The sequence below is a fragment of the Carcharodon carcharias genome, chromosome 6 (assembly GCF_017639515.1).
Source record: "Carcharodon carcharias isolate sCarCar2 chromosome 6, sCarCar2.pri, whole genome shotgun sequence".
Classification (NCBI taxonomy): Eukaryota; Metazoa; Chordata; class Chondrichthyes; order Lamniformes; family Lamnidae; genus Carcharodon; species Carcharodon carcharias.
In genome coordinates, this window is record NC_054472.1 from 53,843,787 (window position 1) to 53,858,286 (window position 14,500).

The 14,500-nt window shown below is 44.7% G+C and overlaps 1 protein-coding gene across 1 annotated transcript in view; it reads right to left on the minus strand.

Annotated features, from left to right (window-relative positions):
- The window catches only part of pou6f2 (POU class 6 homeobox 2), a 1,008,671-nt gene that overhangs the window by 251,406 nt on the left and 742,765 nt on the right, over nucleotides 1–14,500 (minus strand). The window contains exons 6-11 of the mRNA XM_041189250.1: nucleotides 10,405–10,604; nucleotides 6,967–7,260; nucleotides 6,231–6,302; nucleotides 5,058–5,123; nucleotides 1,189–1,302; nucleotides 712–831 (exon numbers count right to left, since the gene is read on the minus strand). Of these exons, the coding sequence (XP_041045184.1) occupies nucleotides 712–831; nucleotides 1,189–1,302; nucleotides 5,058–5,123; nucleotides 6,231–6,302; nucleotides 6,967–7,260; nucleotides 10,405–10,604 (866 nt within the window). The remainder of the gene's footprint in view (nucleotides 1–711; nucleotides 832–1,188; nucleotides 1,303–5,057; nucleotides 5,124–6,230; nucleotides 6,303–6,966; nucleotides 7,261–10,404; nucleotides 10,605–14,500) is intronic.

A 14,500-nucleotide genomic window follows, 5' to 3' on the forward strand; every position in this document is an offset into this window, starting at 1 on the left:
CCAACTTACCCTGCAAGTCCTCACTGTCTATGCACTTCCTCATATCCCCATCTGTCCATCCACCACTGACACTCACTTTCACCTTTATGCAATGTTATGTTTCTTCCTCATAGTCACCTACAACTGCTTTCCATCCATCCATTCAACATATGCCATTACTCACACTCATGAGTCTATTTTTCTCTCCTTTCAGAAGAGGGAACAGAACATGAGGGAGAGACAGAGAACTGGAAGTGGCCCTCCCAGCTATAATAGTAACATAATTGAATATCCAACACCCCCATGGTATACGACACTCGCTGATGTTGACCTGGTGATGGCAGTGAGTGAAATATGATTATATTCTTAATGATCACTAAAAACATTTTTATCTTGGCAGTTCCAATTAAAGCCTTCAATCTCCCATAGGGCGGACAAGCGCCCTGCAGGAGGACAATAACAACTCTTCAGAGGAGGTCACATATTCTGAAGGGGCAATATCACATGATTCATGCAGACACTCATACTTCTGTGTCATCGGTATGGAAGACAATTGGGTTTCAAAAGTTAGTAAGAGCAGATGGTGGAGACAGGGGCTGCAATGGTGAGTCCACATTGGAGGTTGCAGGCTATGCTAAGCTCAGTTCAGCTGGACATAGATGATGAATCTTAGGGGCCATCGATGGAAATGCTACTTCTGGAGTAGCAGCAGAGATTGTGAAATGTACTAACAGGCATTCCAGCTGCATTGTGCACCTTTGCAGAGAGACTGGAGGAATCCATCTCAACCATTCGTGACATGATGTTACAGGCCTTTGTGATGGTGCCTTTGTGCATGGAAAGAGTGGCAACCTGAATGAAGCAGCAAACGTGACAATCAAATGAATACATGCAGGCCTCACCAGTGGCTTTCACATTATGATGACCACTTTAAATAGAATAGCTTTGGCCATTTGTTATCTCACTGATCTGCAGCAAAGTGCTCTCCAGATCATTGCTGGCATGGAAGTGCCAGTGGGCCATGAGAGGGATGATGATGAACGGGGACATGGCAGTAGGGACACAGCTCAAAGTGGTTCCACTTCACATCTGTTGCCGATCCGCATCACCCCTTCCCCCCAGTCAGTACATTATATGCTGCCTCATGTTCCGATGGCCGAGTCTGCCCCTACGCAGGTGCAGATGGCACAGTCTTTGATGGGCCCTCACAGGCTCCAAAACCCAGGGTATGTTGACCAAGAGCATCTCAGCAGTCAGAGCAGGGATCTGAGCGGTGTGCTTCGACCTCTGTTGAAGCCTTAGAGGTTGCACCACATGTAAGTGCTAGGAAGAGGAAAAGTATAGGTTTGTCATAAAAATAGAAAATGCTGGAAATACTCAGCTGGTCAGGCAGCATTGATGAAGAGAAACAGAGTTAACAGCTGAAATCTTTCAGACATAGAAAATAATTGTGAGCCGGGACCATTTCCAGGTCCTGGTCCCGCTAGTATTTGTTGTCCGCATGGCATCTCAATCTTAGGGGAGGCAGCCAATTAACAGGCCATCTCTGTGGATAGTGGGCAGGTTCTGTATGTGGGAGATGGAAGTCGGGTGGCCCAGTTAAAGGCAGCCCAGTGGTCTGAACTATGGGGCAGGATTTTCCCGCTGGCGAGCGGGGTGCAGGCAGGCCAGGAGCCCCGGCAGGAATTAGAAAAAGCATGAAATCTCATCCATGAGCGGGATGAGGTTTCATGAGGGTTTTTAGATTTTTTACAAAAGGTTTCAATAAAAGTTATGGACATGTCCCAACTCATGTGAGTGTCACATGAGGGAACATGGCAGGGACATTTTAAAATATCTTTATTTAAAGTTTTAAATCAGAGACGATCTCCCTGAGGCAGCACTTTGGGCAGGCCTTAACTGGCCCACCCACGTAAAATGGCGACGTGCCTCTGACTAGGGGCGCTGATCGGGGGCTTGCCCATCCGCGTCCACTCCCACTCTTCCCCCCCGATGGGGGGACAATGTTGGCCATAATGTACAGTGAAGCGAGATGGCAAATGGGGAAGTAAGTCCTGAGGTCCTTAAGGTGAAAGGGTGAAGGACTGCTAAATATACATTAGCAATGTAATCAGGACTGGCTGCTTGGAGACCCGAAAGGCCACGAGATGAGATAATATCTACTTATCTTCCTGAGAGACAACAGGGAACTAACTGCCCTGTGTGGTCAAAACTGAGAGATGAGACCCTTGATAAACAAAAAGATGTTTGGACTGGTGAAAAGTCAACCAACTGTGGTGAATGTGGCAAACTTGTGACACCTGCCGGTGGTCAACAGACCAATTATCAAGAACCGGACACTGGGGTTGACTATCAAAGCCTGATCATGCAGGATGCATGTGGAGAACAGGGTATAAGAGAAGGTGCCCCGAAGGTGATAAGCCAGATAGCTCGGGAACGAAGTAGTCTGACCAACTTCTTGCAGATCAGAAAGAGGAGGACTGAACATCCGCTTCAATCTGATTCTCAGACATTCCAAGCAACCGGCAACCTGACCCGTGTGGATACATGAGTATATAATTGTGTTAGAGTCGTGAAGCACTAAGTAAACTTGCTTGGTGTGGAAAAACATGGTAGTTTTGAGTTGTTGACACCCAGAGTAAACCTACGAACCAGGGGTAGGAACAGTCTACAGAAGGCTTCCTGCTGCTGAGTCGCCAAGGTGCTAACATATGTGGCAACGTGGGGGCCTGTGCTCATAACAGCAATCATAAAGTACGGACTAGTTGCCCTTTTAACCACACTAATTGGCTACGTGCAGCTGCTGGACGGCTATCTGCTGCCACTCCTGCAAAAGTGCATAGAAGCAGGAAGATATTAAGGAACTGAACTGACACATGACTGTCTAAATTTCCTGCACACCCCCCTCATCCACCCCGACCTTCAGCCGCCCTCAAGGGACTGGGAAGATTCCGACTAATTTTTCAGGTTAATAACCATTCATCAGAATCTCTTGTATTAGTAAATATTTGTAGTTACACAAGGGTTAGAATATTAAGTTTCTGTTTCATTTTTGAGCCACAGTAGATATTTGTTTCCACCACTTTCATGTGTTGTTCACTTTTGATTGCTGCCTATGAGGCCTTTTCATTTGTGATACATGGTAAGACACAAATTGGTAGAGGGCTGTGAATGGGATGCTTCGTTGTTTGAAAGACTGTCTTATGTTCAGGGAAAGGGTGGAGGAAGTGGCCTTCGGATGTGGCTGTCAGATGGGTGGACTGGTGAAACCTAAGTGAACCTTGTAATAATGATGACACCCTTGGAAATAACCTGTACTGTTGCTGGTGCCCTAGCTACATTGCGTTCTGCCTCTTCCTCCCCTCCACCTCTTCCTCAGAATCGTCAGAATAGTCTCTGTGCCCTTGTTTCTCCTGCAAGCCCAAACCTCACTGCTTTGAAATATTATGTAGAGCACAGCACATTGGGACTGTTCTGGAGACCTTGGTTGAAGGACACCTCCAGATGTGTTCAGGCTCTTGAAGCGCATCTTCAACATGATGATGGCTTGTTCAGTGACATATCTGGTTGTCATATGGCTTTTGCCGTTTCACTTCTGGGCTTCATTGGTTGGGTGTCATCGGCCACATTTTACATTTTAAGTGGTTATCCCTTATCTCTGAGCACCCAGTCGGTAACTCTGCTTCGAGGTGTAAATTGAACTGCGAGGGTGAACTAGCGTGAGGGCAAAAGCATCATGGCAGTCGCAGGAGAACCTTTTGCACACATGCTTAAACATCTTGGTGTGCTTGCACACCAGCTGCAGATTGATGGGGCAGAATTTTGCCGTCGGCGAGCAGGGGGTGGGGCCTGTTCACTGACATGTAAAATGATGCGGGATGATGTTGGGGGGAACCCCCAATGTCATCCCGCCCCATTTAAATTTTCAGGAAAATAGGAGCACAGAAAAATCAGCTGCTGGCCCGCCGACCTGTCAATGGCCAATTGAGGCCATTGACAGGATCATTTAAACAATTAAAGGACCTGCCCATCCAACCTTAAGTTTCTCAGGTAGGCCAGAAAACCCAGCGGTAAATAGAGAAAACATGAAACCTCATCCAGCGGCGGGATGAGGTTTCATGCAGGGTTTCAAAAATTTTAATAAAGTTATTCTGTAAATTATGAAAATATCCCATCTCATGTGACATTGTTAGGGAATTTTTTTTTATTTTTAATATTTTTCAAAGTGGAAGTGATCTCCCTGAGGCTGCACTTAGCCTCAGGGAGATGAGTGCGCTCCTTCGTGCGCATGCGCTTAAGAGCACACTCTCGCTTTTAGGGAATCCCCCACCCACACAGGAAGCACATAGCGCTTCCCACTGGACATCACACTGGGCGGGCCTTAATTAGCCCGACCACGTAAAATGGCGGTGCGGCCCGCTTCGCTGGCGGGGATCGGCTCCCCGCCCGCCGGAGTTTGAGTCGGGCCCGCCTGCCCGACAGGCAGAAAATTCTGCCCATGAAGTGGGAGCCTTTATGGTATATGAATACTTGTGGAAGATTAGGAGAAGCCTTAATTGCCACACACGTGCAGTTGATGACACCCTTCTAGAAAGTCAGCTACAACTGCAAACCTGAGCACCTGCTACTCTGACTGGCATAATCAATGGCAAAGTTGACATAATTACCTGCCATGCAAATAGGCCATTTTTGGGCAGCTGACTGCAAAATCCTGGATATTTCTCTGGCACAATTCTGGAAGGAACTGGAGCCAAAGAAGTGAGCATTGTGGTGACTTTGACAGTCATTGGCAAAGCGTGGCCACCAGGTCCACTTGGCAGCTGCCTTCTTCTAACAAGCTGGTGTAGTGGGTGTTGCTGCTGCTGGCCCTCCTGCTGCTCCCTCATGCTGATTTGATAAATTGCAGCTCCAAAGTGGAGATCAGATGAACAAACCTCAAAAGTTGTGAAAGTCACATCTCAGCACAAGTACTTTGACCTTTCACATAATCAGGCAACAAAGCAACTGTAAGGTTTCAGTGCTTATTGGCATATTCTCCTTCATGTCTTCAGTGCATTCAATTGCCACTGTATTCTCACCTTGGTTTCACGGACAAGCTCCAGGAAACCTGGGAAACCCATGTGCTCACAGTTAAATTCCAAAAGCTAGGTTAATATTAATGTAAATGAACAATTAACATATTGAAATCGACAATTTGCCTCTCTATCAGGGATTTTTCGCACATAGCCTAATGCAGTTAAATGCTGAAGTAAGCGGACTGGAGTCAGCATTCCGACATGTTGTCAATTTCCGCCTTTTAAAACCCCAACCACTCCAAAAGTTGCACACTCCTGCAAGCTGAATTTCACCCTGAAATATCTCTGATGCATCTCACATTAATACAGGTCAGCTACATCTGATAGAATTCACTCCTGTCCATGTACCTGACACTAGATGAAACTGGGCAAAAGAAGCTATTTTCCTGTGTCTCATTCATAGAACTACAATACATCCTTATAATAAATTTTATGCCAGTCACCTATCACTAACTTAGAACAGACTCTTCTATTCTGTTCCGAAGTGGTCTTACGATTTGTCCTTAGATCTGCTCTAATGTAAAGAACACTTTTGGCATCAATACCATTAAATTAACTTACTGCCACAAATTGTGTGATTGAACTCTTCACTTAACTATGTTGTAATTTCAGAGAAACTTGCAGTCTTTCACAAGACCACGGTAAAGATTTCCTTGAAGTCTAAATAACGTTTATCATCTCTTCTTGGGAAGCCTTGGGTTTTTATCATGGCCTATTCCACAGCAATTTGCCCCAAGCTGGATAACTATGACAACTGATTGCTCTACAACTCGATAAAAATATCCTCCTTGTCTGTGAAAACAGCCTGTGAACTACTGGGCCCAATGTCGCTAGCATACAGGATACGTTTGTGCATGGACTTTTTTTTTGATTTTTCTGGAAGAGTTTAGAGAAAATGAGCACAGTACATTGAGCAGAGTTATGTACCAATATACTGTCAGTATGTGTTGAGAGAGAATGCTGGGGTCTAGATCCAAAATACAACAGGACTGCATTTTCCGCTCTTTGACAGGCTATTAAGTCTAGCTTTAAAAGCTTCCTGTCTGGAGACACAAGCTTTGTACATTGCATGAAATAAGATGGAATGGAACAAAGGAGCAGGAGTCCATTCAGCTTCTCAAATCTGCTCTGCCATTCAATCAGATCAAGGTCCAAGCCTCAACTTCAATTACTCACCTTTGCTCCAAAGCTCTTGATATACTTTGTCAAACAAAATCTATTGATTTCTGTCTTGAAAGCATCCAACGCCTTTTAGGGGAAAGAATTCCAGATTTATACTATCCTTTGTGTGAAAAACTGTTACGTATTTCAGTCCTTAATGGCCCTTGTTCGAGATTTCCCCACTGGAATAAATAGGTTAATAGAGCTATTGGTGTGACTGAGGTCACCAGTAAAGGACCCTGGGTAAAATTTTATGTACCTCTCTAGAATTTGTGAAAAACTTTCATAAGTCAATGATCATAGACAGCAAATCTCTTAACAACTGCAGACTTTCAGTCTCTCTTGTTAAGGAGTCACCATATAGTTGGATGCATTAGGTGCTGTAACTTTCTTCCACTTGAGAGACCGTAGGCTAAAAATTGGTTTGCTCCATTTTTGGATGTGGGGGTTGCAATTTGCCCTGAACTGTCCAGGCTGGGGAAAGGTTGCTTGCGAACACCAATATCCTGGCGGCTGCATGGCTCTAACTGTAGGCTCAGTCATGTGTACAGTGGATATCCCTTATCTCCAAGCAGTCAACCTTTGGTTCTTTGTGGTGGCCCAGAGATGGTGAGAATGTCAGACTATCTTAGGACAAAGGCATCATGGCTTCTGCTTGAACAGCAGGCATTCACCGACATGATGGTTTGGGCATAGTCAGACACCAGCTGCATGTTAATGGAGTGGAATCATTGGCTTTCCCGTACCTCACGCATTGACATGTGGGGTCCACAAAGCCACGTGCATGCAGTTGACAGTTCCTTGCTTTATTGCAAATACCGTACCCCTGGCAGGTATCCGCTCTGGTTGGAATGATGAACTCTCTTTTCCTTATGTACAAGGCCTCCATCGCATCCCGAATGCAGCGGCGGAGGGTGAACTGCAGCATGTTTACAATGTCACCTGCTCCCATCTGGGAGGATCCTATCGCATAAAGGTTGAGAGTGACAGTGACCTTGGCCACTGGCACCACCGGCCTCATCTTGCTGTGCAGCAGTTGAAGTTGCTGTTGAAAGAGGTGGCACAGCTCTGTGAATCTCAGGGAGCACAGGCATTCCCACCGGATGAGGTGGAAGGAGGAGGAGAACTCCTTGAAGGACCATTAATGAGTGGGGCTTTCTGTGGAGATCCCTCCTCATCTTCCACCCTCTGTGCAGAGCTTCCCCTCTCTTCAGCCTCAGCTGCATTTCTCTTTCGTGTTGCAAGCTCAGACATATCTTCAGCTCTCTTAAATGCTGTGGCCTTTCTGTGGATCAGTTGCCTCAGTAGAGGGAGGCAGTGGCGTAGTGGTATTGTCATGGGATTGGTGTTCTGGAGAGCCAGAGTAATGCTCTGGGGATCTGGGTTTGAATCCCACTGTGCAGATAGTGAAATTTGAGCTCAATAAAAATCTAGGATTGATTTGAATCTAGAAAGTCTGATGATGACCACGAAACCATTGCTGTAAAAACCCATCTGGTTCACTAATTCCCTTTAGGAAAGGAAATTTGCTGTCCTTACCTGGTCTGACCTACATGTGCCTCCAGACCCACAGCAATTTGGCTCTTAAAAAATGCCCTCCAAACTAGGGTAATTAGGGATGGGCAATAAATGCTGGCCCAGGCAGTGATGCCCACTTCCCATGAGTGAACCAAAAAAGTCACAAAACTCCTTTGTCCTCCCTGTCAGGATACAGTTTAACACCTTAACCCCTTTCCAAATCCTGTAAGCCTCCAAGACATACACACAGCACTTTCACAAACTTTACCAGAAAAACAGTGAGTCAAAAGCATCACACCTGAAAGTTGGATGACTGGCCCTTTAAATAGCACTAAAAAGGGTCCCTGGTAAAGCTGAAACATGTTCAGCTGTGAGTGGTTAGCACAGGGTGTTCATTGGGTCTCTGCTATCAAATCTGCAAGAGAGGCTGATTGATGTTACAATGTACCCACCCACCATCAAAGCTATTTAAGTATGCATGGCACTGCTGCATTACCCCTTTCCAGCATGGCGTGCCACATGGGCAACACTGAAGCACTTGGAAGTGCCGTGTGCATCATGTTAAGGAACTCTGGCTTCATTAGCGCCAGCTCCAGTGGCGCTATGGAGCCAAATTTCATAACTTACAGGTGTGAAAACACAGACTGTTGAAGCAGCTCTGAAGTATTTGGAATTATCCTCCCTTTTACATTTCTGGTCCTTAGAATCAGCTGGACAGAGTGAAGAACCAGTGAATTTTTCTGCAGGAAGTTCAGAATCCCACCTTCTCATGGGCTTTTAGCTGAAGCAAAGATGTGGATTTTGAGAAAGTATGACTACTGGTAAAGGCAGAATGAGAATCTGGTAATGGCGACAACAGAAGGTGAAACACCAGGAAAGAACAGGCCAGGACAGAGAAGGACAGGATTGGTAGATGACATCAGAAACAGGGAAGACGGAGAAGTGACAGCAGCACACAGAATTGCAGTGAACCCAGAGTAATGCCTATGCCCCATTGTGACTATGGCTGCTTATGAAATGGAATGGATGATTCTTTCACAATCTGGTGGTCTAGCAGGATGATGAAAAGGGGGAGAAAGAAGGCAGCTTTCCCTTTCATTCAACCAGTATACTGTCAATAGAAAACTGTAAAGGTTTTTTTTTTATGATTTGCTGCACAAGTAAGTCCTTTATCGAGTCCATCCATACAGAAAATTGTGTGTGGCACTTCTGGATGAAAAACCCATTTGTGCGGGCAGATTACATGCCAGTGTAAGTTAGCCATCATGTTGAACTTCTGCATAGGAACATAGGCCTGAATCTTCTGATAGACATGCAGGGGTGGACCCCGCTCGCCAGCACGTAAAATAACACACGGTGATGTTGGGCGTGCGTCCCGATGTCGCTCCGCATCATTCCGATCTTCAGTTCGGCAGGCACGTACTGGAGTCAACTGCGCACCAACCGAACTGTCAAAGACCTATTAAGGCCATTTAAATAGTAATTGAAATAATTAATAGGGCAACCTTAAGGTTGGTGGGCAGGTGAAGAGCCCAGGCAGCCTTCGCATTTATCATGAAATCTCATCCACAAGCGGGATGAGGTTTCATGAAGGGTTTACAAATGTAATAAAAATGTTTATTAAAATTCATTGACATGTGCCAGCTCATGTGACACTGTCACATGAGGGGACATGTCTGAATATTTTTTTCCCCTTTATTTCAATTTTTCACAATTAAATTAATCTCCCTGAGGCAGTTCCGTGCCTCAGGGAGATTTCTGAGGTCTTTCGCGTGCATGCGTAAAACAGCGCAGGCCCCGACTCTCCCGCCTCCCCCCCGCCCGCACAGGGATTGCACAGCACTTCCAGGTGCGCGTCACGCTGGACGGGCCTTAATTGGCCCGCTCACATAAAATGGCGGCACACAGCTGATCCCGGGCAGCGATCGGCTGCACGCCTGCCTGCGCCCGCACCTGCCCAGTCCGTCCAACGGGCCATTGGCTCTTTGAGCCTGCTCTGCCATTCGATAAGATCATGGCTGATTTGACTGTGGTCTCAACTCCACCTTTCTGTCTGCCCCCATAATTCGTGACTCCCTTGTCTGTCAAAAATCTATCTAACTCAGTCTTGAATACATTCAATGACCCAAATTCTCTGCAATTTAACACAACTAGAATTATATTCCCTGACCTCTGTGTAACTGTGTTAAATGTCAATGACTTACATGTGTTCGCTCGAGAATGTGGTCCACCTGTTAGATGCTGGATTTGTCAAAAAGCCATTGTGATTATGTCATTGGAGGCCATGACTCAATGACACTGATGAGCTAATTCAACAGTAAAATTTTGCTCAATCTATATCCTGCTCTTCCTCTATGGAGCTCCACATTAATGCTGTGCGGTGTTCTCACTTACTCATAATATGCCAGGATCAAAATCTGTCCTAAGAAATACAAACCACTGACTGACACAATTGTACTTAAGCTGAAATAAGTTTTCACTTAACCACAGACTTTGGTTCAGCAATTGAAGTGACTCTGATGTGATGTTTGACGTTGTTGCAGTTCTGATAATGAAATCCGAATGAATCGGAAACTCTCAGTGAAGTCTAGTTCAAGCATATTCCAACATAATCAGTAACAGCATCATTTACAGGACCCACTCTTTTTGTAGCTGGATTAAATTCCCATACCTGAAGAGGATTGGTTGGAGTTAGTGTTGACTGGAGGCCTTGCCCCGGGGACTGGCTTTGTTTTTGAGGGGATGAGGCCTGTTGACCAGGCAGCTGGTGGTTCTGTTGGTGCTGTTGCTGTCCTTGTTGTTGTTGCTGTTGCTGTTGTAGTTGCTGAAGATGTTGAAGTTGCTGTATTTGGGAATTCAGGGATGAGGTAGCTGTGGTACATAAAGACAGTCATGATAAACATAATATTGAATATGCAAAGAATAAACTTAAGGTATCATAAATAATCATTATTTTAGCCAACTTTTTTTCTTTCACTAGTTTTCTCTGATTATCTCTTGAAACTGTTGCCACTTTTCTTTGGAGTACAGCTTCATGGACAATGACAACACTTCATTATCCCACTCATGTGTCCATTATTCTCATGTGCATTTTGACACTGACCATTATCAGGTTATTCCACTCTGAGCGAGTTCAATGCAGCCCTCACCCAATAGTGATCAACAGTAGGATCCCCCAGCTGACTTTACCATCGCTAATCTATGACCGCTTAAGCTAATTTTAGTGCCATTACCACAACCCTGGCTAAGGTCAGCTAGATCAGGACAGATTTAGTGATAAAAAACAGCAAATACTAGAAATACTCAGCAAGTCAGCCAGCATCTGTGGTGAGAGAAACAGAGATAATGGTCTTGATGGTCTTTCATCAGAACTGCAGCTATAGGCCCACTAAGTATTTGCAGTTTTTTCTTTTTTATTTCAGGTTTCCAGCATCCCCAGTATTTTGCATTTCTCATATTTCGTAGTTTGGAGGTCAATTTCTAAGCAGGTGGTGAAGATAATGGTCTTTTGTTAGTCCAAAAGGTGGTAATAAACAAAGGAAAAATAAGGATCGACTAATATACAATAAAAGCAAATATTAATGTATGCAATCACAAATAGAACAGCAGGAATAGATTAATGTACAATGACAGGGATAGATTAATATTCCAAACAACTGTGATATACTAATATACAATAAGTGATTTGCTAATATACAATAATGGGGATACTCTAATATGGCTACCATTTCTCTAAAGTGGAATTTAATTTAGAAAAATAATAAATTGCTAGAAATAACTTACATTTATATAGAATATCCACCAATTATACAGTATGTGTTTATCCCAGACAGCCATCTATATTGGGCAAATGGCTGTTACCACATGTCATTATGAAAGGTGCCAATTAATAAAGGTTCCACTTAAACCATGGGCAGGATTTTTGGGTCGTCGGGCAGGCAGACCCGGGAGCAGCCGGGAAACAGCGCACCGCCCACGATCGGCCCCTGACCACGATTTCACGCTGGCTGGCCAATTAACAGCCAGCCAGCATGAAAGGTGCGCTGCGAAGCTCAGCGCTGCCGGGTGGAGGCGGGAGGAGGACGAATACTGAAGTCAGCGCAGGCGTGGGTGAGCACACAATGAAAGCTCCCTGAAGGCAGAAAGCTGCCTCAGGGAGCTGAAGCATTTTAAATCAATGAATAAAGTTTTTAAAATTCCAGAAAAAATGTCCACACAGTGGACTCACTCACCTTAACATGTAGATTTGAAAAATTCTGCCCAAAAATATATATTTTTTAATGTAATTACAGAAACCTCATCATGCCCATTGAATTTAGAAATTTGGAATTTCCTCAGAATTCCAAAGGCTGCCTGGCCAATCCGCCGCTCGTCAACCGTAAAGTTGGATGGGCAGAAAAAAATGCAGGTTAATTAATTGATTAATGGCCTTAAAAGGCCTCTTAGTTGTTGGCTGGTGTGCTGCCGACTCACGTGCCAACCAAAATACCGTGTGAGTGCGTGATGATGTCGGGACGCTCACCCAACATCATCGCATGCTATTCCACACTCGGGCGTGTCGGGTGTGCGCCCGCAAGCTGAACGGAAAATCCTGCCCTATGTTAACCTTGCTGACTACTCAGGTAATTCCAACAGCTGTTTGCACCTTGCCATTGGCTGCCATTATGTTACCCACCACTTGCAAGCAGAACTTTCATTTTGAGCATACCTAAATTAAACTTTTCTCATTGAAAAATATGTTTCTTGAAGTTTAACAAAAGGGAATTAAGTTAGAAAGCATTTAGAACCTCTGTCACTGCTTTAGGCCCATCTGGCTGGCTTGCGGAGACTGTCTTACTCTGATTTAAAATGATCTGAATACAGGGATATTTTGATTATGCTACTGTCTGCTGTGTTTGTTAATTTTTTTGCGGGTGTTATCACATTTCATTTTGATATGGGGAGGCAGTACTGGCTTCATTTCAGCGGCTATAGCGGCCATTGTGTATAGAGGCTAAATGGTGCTTGCTCAAATGCACTCACAATAATCAATGGGACTGCACTACCTTTCAGGCCCTAAGGACATTCCGAATCATTTCACCGCCAATTAATCACTTTCCAAATGTAGCCACTGTTGCTTTGATGGGAACCGGAACAGCCAATTAGCGTCAATCTACCATACCTCAATACCTCAAGTTGACAATATTTCTTGTTTTAAATTCCAATGCCCACATTTATAAAGAAAAAAGCCTATGTGAATTTGTTACACTTTAATTACACACCCCTGCAAGTTGTTGTTCTGAAATGCCTTGATCACGTGTCTAATTGATTTTGACTTCAACAGTGCAGCAACTTCGGAATTTCTGCATTTAACTGTGCAGGTGTGGACATTTCACAGAGCAATAACCTGATTGAATACAGAGGTGTATAAGTTGGTGGAATTTTTAATCTTTTCATTGGTAACAAGGTAACAGCCTTAAACAACCCAAATTTAGATTTTTGCGGAGTAATTGCATCCGAGTTCCCACTTGTGTTAAGTTTTTGTTTTTTCTGACATGTGGGATTTCAAATCACTTGAATCATGCTTTCAAAACCTCTTCCTTATCCACATCATGGTTGATACCATAAGACCATAAGACATAGGAGCAGAAATTAGGCCATTCGGCCCATCGAGTCTGCTCCGCCATTCGATCATGGCTGATAAGTTTCTCAACTCCATTCTCCCGCCTTCTCCCCATAACCTTTGATCCCCTCACCAATCTAGAACCTATCTATCTCGGTCTTAAATACACTCAATGACCTGGCCTCCACAGCCTTCTGTGGCAATGAATTCCATAGATTCACCACTCTCTGGCTAAAGAAGTTTCTCCTCATTTCTGTTCTAAAAGGTCTTCCCTTCGCTCTGAGGCTGTGCCCTCGGGTCCTAGTCTCTCCTACTAATGGAAACATCTTGCCCACGTCCACTCTATCCAGGCCTTTCAGTATCCTGTACGTTTCAATCAGATCCCCCCTCATCCTTCTAAACTCCATCGAGTATTGACCCAGAGTCCTCAAACGTTCCTCATATGTTAAGCCTTTCATTCCTGGGATCGTTCTCATGAACTCCTCTGGACCCTCTCCAGGGCCAGCACATCCTTCCTGAGATACGGGGCCCAAAATTGCTCACAACATTTTAAATGTGGTCTGACCACAGCCTTATAAAGCCTCAGCAGCACATCCCTGCTTTTATATTCTAGTCCTCTCGAAATAAATGCCAACATTGCATTTGCCTTCCTAACTACTGACTCAACCTGGAAGTTAACCATAAGAGAATCCTGGACTAGGACTCCCAAGTCCCTTTGAACTCCAGATTTCTGAATTCTCTCCCCATTTAGAAAATAGTCTATGCCTCTATTCTTCCTACCAAAGTGCTTGATCACACAGTTGCCAACGTTGTATTCCATCTGCCACTTCTTTGCCCATTCTCCTAAACTGTCCAAATCCTTCTGCAGCTTTCCCGCCTCCTCAATACTACCTGTTCCTCCACCTATCTTTGTATCATCTGCAAACTTAGCCAGGATGCCCTCAGTTCCTTCATCTAGATCATTAATGTATAAAGTGAAACCTTCTGGTCCCAACATTGACCCCATGCGGAACTCCACAAGTCACCGGCCGCCATCCTGAGAAGGACCCCCTTATCCCCACTCTCTGCCTCCTGCCAGACAGCCAATCTTCTATCCATGCTAGTACCTTGTCTCTAACACCACAGGCTCTTATCTCACTGATACTTTACAAGTCTGATTATGGTT